Below are 7,612 nucleotides of genomic sequence, written 5' to 3' on the forward strand. Positions count from 1 at the left end.
CACCATTTTAAGAATGATTAAGGACGCGTTTATGAGTAATTTTGTCATGACAAGAATAACTTTTACTCGTACCAAAATTATTATTTTTAAATAGAATGTTTGGCAAAGATTTCTAATTGATAAAATCACTCTAAGTGATTCCAGGTTAATCACCTGCGAGGTGATTCTCCAAGTGATTTCTTAAAAAAAAAAAAGAAAATTAGTTTTAAAAATGATAATTATTTTAATTTTTAAAATTGTCTTTCTAATCACCTTATTTGCACTTTAAGCTTTGAGATTTTTTTTTTCTGAAATTTTTGTCACTCTCTAACGTTATTTATCTTTAATTTTATTTATTTTCTCTAAATGTTTTTTTAGTTCCCATCTCGTTTCTAAGTTTATATCTCTTTCTATTATAATTTCTTTCTAAGATTTTGTTTCTCTATAATTTTTGTCCCTCTAAAATTTTTGTCAAATTTTCTCTTTAAACTTTAAAGATTGATCATTCAAAATCATTTTTAATTACAAAAATTACTTGAAAAAGTTTGTACTAAATGTTAAAATAATTATATAAAAACCACTAGCACAAATCTCTGGTGCTAAAATCACTAATTCTAAAATCATTTCCAAACCGACTCTAAGTTATTTATATACTCGTTGGTTGAACTTAAATTATATATATATAAATGAAGTTTATTAAAGAAGAGATATTATTAAGTGATCCATACTTGCCATTTGTGACCACTTCTAAGTTCAAATTTTAAAATAATAATCATGCTAGCAAATGCCATAATTTGGACTTTATATTTGTTTGTTTGAGAGAATTAGTCACATTTGGGCAAATAGAAGTTGCCATTTGGTGCAAGTAATTCTCTTTGATATATGTTATTTTTCCATTGTTTTAAATGACTTTTATAATCAATTGCTATGATGATATCAAATTGACATCTACTTATATTTCTTAATACCTAATGCTACACCTAACATTTTGAAGGGAAAAAAAATATCCACAATTTGATATTGAATTTGTAATGGATGTATACTTTGACCAAAGTTAAATCAATACATTTACAAGAAATTGACATTTGGAATGTTGTTGATGCATATTTTCAAATCTAGATTATATGCATTTGACATTGGTTTAAGATCCTAACGAATCCAAATTATCAATGGAATTAAGAAAATTATTGAAAACCAATACAATTTACCAGTTAATAGTAACTATTTTATTTTGTGGATGGTAAATTTTTTTTTTTTAATATCCGTGAGTGTCCAGATCAGTTTATGTGCATCTCGACTAATCTCACAGGACAACCGTTCGATGACCATCATGGAGTTTTAACCCATTTTCTATAGATGACAAATTACACATATTCCAATTTAGGGTAAATAAGACATTTACCCTATTTTTCAATTCTATCCTTATCTCTATTGCAACTAATACATTGACCTTCTCAAAATTAGATTGAAAATTTGACAAAAACAACCAATAAATTATATAAAAATCAACTAAAAAACAGCCAAAATCATGTCACAAAAAATTTCTAAACCCAATTATGAAATTATTCAAACCTAGCCACAAAATCAAACAGGTAAAAAATGTTCAAACTTGTAACAAAATCACGATTCCAACAAATTAAAACTATATATATACGATTGATCAAATGGATAGTTTAAAGTTATAATTAACTCGACATAAGTACAAGAGATAAAAATTTGAACTTTTCCTTAATCTTTTAACTATCTGTAATATTAAATGTGTTATGCCATTTATCTATACCGAAACATCATGGTAATCCACAAAATCGGCGGTGGTTAAAACTAAAAGAAAATAAAATAAATGTAAAATAACTTCATTAATGCTCGTCTCCATGACGTCGTCGGGGTTGGGACTTACAATTCACCTAGTGACTCATTCCTTCAATCGAGCGTTCTTGATCAATCTATCACAGTCCGCTCTACAAATGAATATAACATGATCATAGAAGAAAAGTCGCAGATATCCTAATCCTACATCCCTTACATGTAAAAGAAGAAATGAAGATTGTTTCTATTCTGAAATAATACACCTCTCTCACTGTCCTCTATTGCACATGAAAAATCAAAATCCTAAGAAGCTGGCTACGGGACATGATTTCCAACGCAGTCAAAAAATGGTGGCTTTATAGACCACAGCCAAAGAGGCCCCCACAAGAAACAGCAGATTGAAGAACTAAAGAACATTGCTGGATTGATAGATATCAACCAGCTCTCAGGGGAAAGTGAATGAACCTCCAATTTGATTTGTGCCACTTGGGGGGCTTATGGCCACCCAGAGAAGAGATATCGTAATTGCGAGAAGCCCCGACCACACGAAAACAATGGTCGGTGTCCTTCCTCTTCTTCCCATGAGTCCCTTTGCGAAGGGGTAGAGATGAGCCAGAACCCAGAAACTGAAGAAAACGCCCCCTATCAAGCGGCTCCACTGTGGAATGGTACTGTAGATTGTGCGACTGACCCCGACCGCGATTGCGATTAAGTTGATCATCATGATTGTGATGGGTGGAATCATGAGGGAGGTCCATTTGACAACGTAGAGATCTGCGAATTCATCGTCCAAATCGTCACCGGCTGATTTGGATGTCAAGGTGAAGGAAATTTCAATCCCAGCAATGACTTTTAACAGACCCTGAAGCACAGCAGCAAGATGTGCACTGGTTCCTCCAATCAACCAGAACTGCTCATTTCTCCACCATTCTTCTAATTCAATGCCAGACCATTTGATTTCAAGAACAGCAAGCAGGCACAGAGTGATGGTGATGACTAAAAGGTAAGTGAGGAAAGTGACATTGAGAGTTTGCACGATAAATTGCCCCGAAAAGAGGGAAAGTGCAGGGAGAAAACAGTAGACAATGAGGAAGATGGAAGTGAACGGGTAGATTCCGACATTAAGGTAGGCTATTCTTTGCAGAATCTTCATTCTTGGACTAGCCAAGAGTGCATTATTCCTGGAGAAGAAAATCTCAACCGACCCAGTAGCCCATCGGAGGACTTGATGGAGCCTGTCAGTGAGATTGATCGGGGCTGTTCCACGAAAAGCATCACGTTTGGTTACACAGTAAATAGATTTCCATCCCCTATTATGCATCCTGTACCCAGTGACCACATCTTCAGTGACAGATCCATAAATCCATCCAACCCGTTGGCCCCATTCGGTCTTATCTTCGTACCAACAAGAAATGACACTGATTGCCTCTGCAACAGTTGATGCATCGAGAAGCTCACGAGGAATGGTAAGAGCACCGGGAGGGCGTCCATATTTCACAGCTGGGTGATCAGCTAATGGGCGACCTTGAAACTCTGCAACTGGAATTGAATCTACTAGAAAAGCAGAATTTCCAAACCTTTTTGGGAACAAGGATAGGTCCATTTCATCATCATCAAAGTCACCCATTCTTAGGCCTCGATGCTCTTCAGAGCTATTCGCAATCGATGTATGCTTTTTCCGTTTACCAAAGCAACAGCTACAACAGCCAGGGTGGCGCTCTTTTGATCGATGAGGATCAAAGCCATAAAGGGCAATCCTTCTAAAGAGACATCCTGTTCCAACATACACTGGACCTTGAAGTCCATCGAGGGCTCGCATGTTAACATCAAAGAACACAGTGTTGTGATTGGCATATCGATCAGAAGGATCAATGCCCTCAAACCTTTGGGGGAACTGAACGTAACAAATACGATCACCTCCACGGTCCATCATAAAGCACATTCCTTCTCTCATTGCCTGGGAGTTGTAGATGTAATGGTCACAATCAAGGTTGAGGATAAATGGCCCATTTGACATGATAGCTGACGCTCGAACTAGAGCATTCATGGCCCCTGCCTTCTTGTTATGATCATAGCCAGGACGTTTTTCTCGAGAAACGTAAACAAGTAAAGGAAGGCGGATGTCAACCTCGGATAGGTCAATTAGTTTAGTTTCCTCAGCAGTTCCATGTAGTGGTTCATCGCTTGGAGGTTTAAGCATCACCTGCATATAAGCAATTATTAGCAAGCCTCTAAAATAGCATTCCCCTTCCCAACAGTTTCTTCCAACCCCTGTTTTATTACTTTAAAGAAAAGCAAAAACATATTTAATATGCATAACTGCAAATAAATTTAAGACAATTATTGCTACCTATTTCTACGGATTCTATACATACATACATACATAAAGTAAACCCACAAAGGATCACAGACGACAACAGGGAATAGTCAGCAAGAAGATGGAAGTAATATCAAAATGCGATGATATAAGTACCTGTATTATACCAGCATGGTCACCCTTGGTGTGCTCCGCAGAAGGTTGCATCCAAGTTCCAGGCCAATGGGTTCCATCAGCCATCCATGTTGCTTTAGGGATCTTTACACTTTCCACTGGTTCATCATCAACCACATTCTGCCTCTGACGCTTCATAGCTTTAATTTCCTCCCTTGCATGATAGGCATCGGACCTACGACGAATAGAATCAGGAAGCCCATTTATCCGAACTTTGAACTCATCGTACTCACGTTTCACACGTCTACGATCCTTAACGAAATCAGATCGCACTTTATTCTTGAATGGATCCCTCTTCAAATTGAAGTATGACTCAGGATTCCTAGGTTCAATATCATGTTTTCGACAGAAAGGAACCCATGTGTTAGCAAAACTTGCTGCTTCTGCCATGGCCTCAAAGGTTAGAAGTGCACCTCCATCATCCGAAACATAGCAAGCAAGCTTTTCGACAGGATAATCAGCAGCTAAAATCGAAAGGATCGTGTTTGCAGTGACAAGGGGTGGCTCTTTTTCTGGGTCTGCAGTAGAAACAAAGACATCTATTCCTGGAAGATCAGATTTTCCAGTAGGATTACTAGGGCTAGGTGTTTCAAACTTATCCTTCAGTACATTAAGATCTGTGGCCCGGTTTACAGGGCAAAGCTTGGGCAATTGATCAAGAAGCCAAGAAAAGGCAAACCATATTTCACAAACAACAGACATTGCCCACAGCCAGTAGGCATCAGTGTTTGGATTTCGAATCCTCCAAGCCAAAAAGAGTCCAAGAACAACCATCCGAACAAGAATTAAAAGTCTGTGAAGAAGAGTATTGCAAAAACAAAAGTTAATTGGTCATCACACGAATGGAGTAATGAAATATGAACTATGAATGTTACAAGATATTAGAAAGTACAAAACAATATGGGGAAAAAAATTATTTGAGGACCAAAACCACAATTCAAATCATAATGTGATTCAAAACCAGAATGGACAGTCTAACCATAATTAACTGATAGACATTAAATAAACAATCTAACATATTGCAATTATCAGTTGTCATTTTGCATCCTGTGCAGCGAGAATCAGGTGATGAGGTAAAATGAAGCAATTCATTATCTAAACTATCACAGGCAATCAGCAGACTAATTCAAATCCTATAGCTCTTTTGATTTTTTATTTGTTCTCTTTTGCTTCAGCTTCATAATCGAGCATGAAACTAGAACTTCTGTAAGATATAGTGAATAAAAATGAAAGAGCAAGCAGTGAAGAAACAGAGATCATACCTATACGGGCTGAGAACAGCAGCACGAATATTTAGTTTCCGTGTCAGTGGCCTCCACGGTTTATTCATAAATTCCATTGGCTCAACAACATCATCATTTTTATCATTTCCATTTCCCGCAACCCCATCCTTTGGCCATATAGCATTTCCATACCCATAAGTACCCTTTGTTTCAAACAGCCACCTATTGTGATCAAAATCTCCAACTCCAGTTTGACTCCTCACCATCATGGATTTTGTTGATTTCATTAATGACAATCTCCTCTCACTCTTCGACATTGTGCGCGGGGGAGGAAGTGGCAGCGGTCGTCCATGTTCAACAGTTATTTCATCCATATCTGTGTTCTTATATGGCTCTTTGCAACCCGGGCAGATCGAGTTCCCTGTTTTAACTGCATCCATATAGCAATCTCGACATATCTTGAAATCGCACTCACACGGGAGAATATCGTTACCACGTTCATCACTCATAACCTTTGCATCACACCCAGGTATTGAACATGAAGATCCTTTGGTGCCAGCCATTTGGGGATGGGTTGCTTCGGATTCAATTACCTTATCCATAAGATGAGCTCGCGTCACACTATTAAATCCCCCCGTAAAAAGCGAATTCGAGACATATTGCTCTTCGACCTTCTGAGAGATCGATGGATCCATAGGTTGGTTGTCAGGTGTTGGTGGTATGTGCACAGTATAGTTCGTAAAGTCCCCACTCCCCAGTTCACTATCAAGATCATCCCTCGAATAGTTAACATAGCGACCCGAGGAAGTCCTCCGAGCAAACGTTACAGTCTGTGGCATTGGCTGCTTCTGTGAATCAGACACATCAGAAGTTGATGATAGATTCGAGCGAGTCAGCTTAAATGAATTTGACGTCATAATCAAGAACAAAAAAATCTTCCTCCCTGAGATTCTGCAGATGCAAAATGCAACAAATATAAGCTGAATCAAGAATCGATCACCACCATGAATAACACAGCAAGATCCTAAAGCTCCAAAATCAAAACCATAGACAAAATATTAATCCGCCAAGGTATCTTTCTAATCGACTAAGCTAATAGTATCACAAAAAAAAGTAGATCGTCAACCGATCTACTAAAGCTTCTTATGGATGCTCGCAAAAAGGGTTTAAGCAAAGCCTCCAAGAGCAGAAACGCCCGAATCTTAAACGAATCAAGAATCCATCTAGCCTTTGAAAGACGAAAAGGTTATGAAAAGGGAAAAGAGAAAAAACCCAGCAGAGAACTCTTATCCTACTACATTATCTCAACTTGGGCAGCCGAAAATGAAAAACAACAAGACGAACTCGCACCTGTTGCTTTGTCTACAACCTAAACGCCAAAGATCGGGCAGCTCAGCCCCGTCCGCCGCATGCAGCCGCCGATGTTGAAGAAACCCAACTCAAACCACTAATCTCTCCTCCGTGAACAGACGGAGAGGAAAATGAAGTAAGAGGAGAGGTTCAAAGGCAGATGCAGAGAGAAAAAGAGGGACAAGAGAGAGAGACATCAAGGGAACTGGGTCATAAGCATGAGACCCAACACTAATAAATCATGATTACAGATGCTTTTTGGGATTAATTAATCCATTGAAATCAAAACAACTTTAATGGGGTTTTACAGAAACGGAGAAATTTGATTTTGTTTTTGTGGGTTTGAGGAAGTCGTCGAGAAGAGCAAATGAGGAGCCGGCGTTTCTTACCAGTTCCTATCTATATCTACCCTTTCCAGCTTCCGTCATTTGGCTTGCTTCAAAAACAAGATTTGAAGTTTTTCAAAGATAAAAAATTTCCCTTTCTTCCGTTTTTCAACTTTAATTAAACTAATACAGAATTTTGAAGGACAATGGGAGTGTCTTGCTTTTTGCGTCCTGGGTTTAATCCGGACAGGATGGAGTGGAATGCGGAGTTTATTACAATTCTTTTTGTTTTCTTTTCTTCAGAAAGTTCAATGAAGGACGTAAATGTAATCTTGCATTAAATATACGCGGACACGTGGATATTTTCGAAAAATATGGTTATTAATATATACAAATATTAATATTAATATTTTAAACATATTTATAAATAAAAAATA

The 7,612-nt window shown here is 37.7% G+C and overlaps 1 protein-coding gene across 2 annotated transcripts; it reads right to left on the minus strand.

Moving 5' to 3' along the window:
- Positions 1 to 1,811: 1,811 nt before the first annotated feature.
- LOC111017206 (cellulose synthase-like protein D3) lies at positions 1,812 to 7,404 on the minus strand. Of its 2 annotated transcripts, none has more exons than XM_088120785.1 (4): positions 7,239 to 7,404; positions 5,539 to 6,450; positions 4,259 to 5,069; positions 1,812 to 3,988 (listed from the first exon to the last, which is right to left on the minus strand). In XM_088120785.1, the coding sequence occupies exons 2-4, from the start codon at positions 6,414 to 6,416 to the stop codon at positions 2,231 to 2,233; spliced, it is 3,447 nt and encodes a 1,148-aa protein (XP_087976911.1). In that variant the 5' UTR covers positions 6,417 to 6,450; positions 7,239 to 7,404; the 3' UTR covers positions 1,812 to 2,230. The 2 variants fall into 2 exon arrangements, with proteins under 2 accessions (XP_087976911.1, XP_022148575.1); XM_022292883.2 differs by lacking the exon at positions 7,239 to 7,404 and adding an exon at positions 6,850 to 7,229.
- Between the last annotated feature and the right edge of the window lie 208 nt (positions 7,405 to 7,612).

This window comes from Momordica charantia, assembly GCF_013281855.1.
Source record: "Momordica charantia cultivar OHB3-1 chromosome 2 unlocalized genomic scaffold, Mcharantia_2.0 BLBB01000002.1, whole genome shotgun sequence".
Taxonomy (NCBI): Eukaryota; Viridiplantae; Streptophyta; class Magnoliopsida; order Cucurbitales; family Cucurbitaceae; genus Momordica; species Momordica charantia.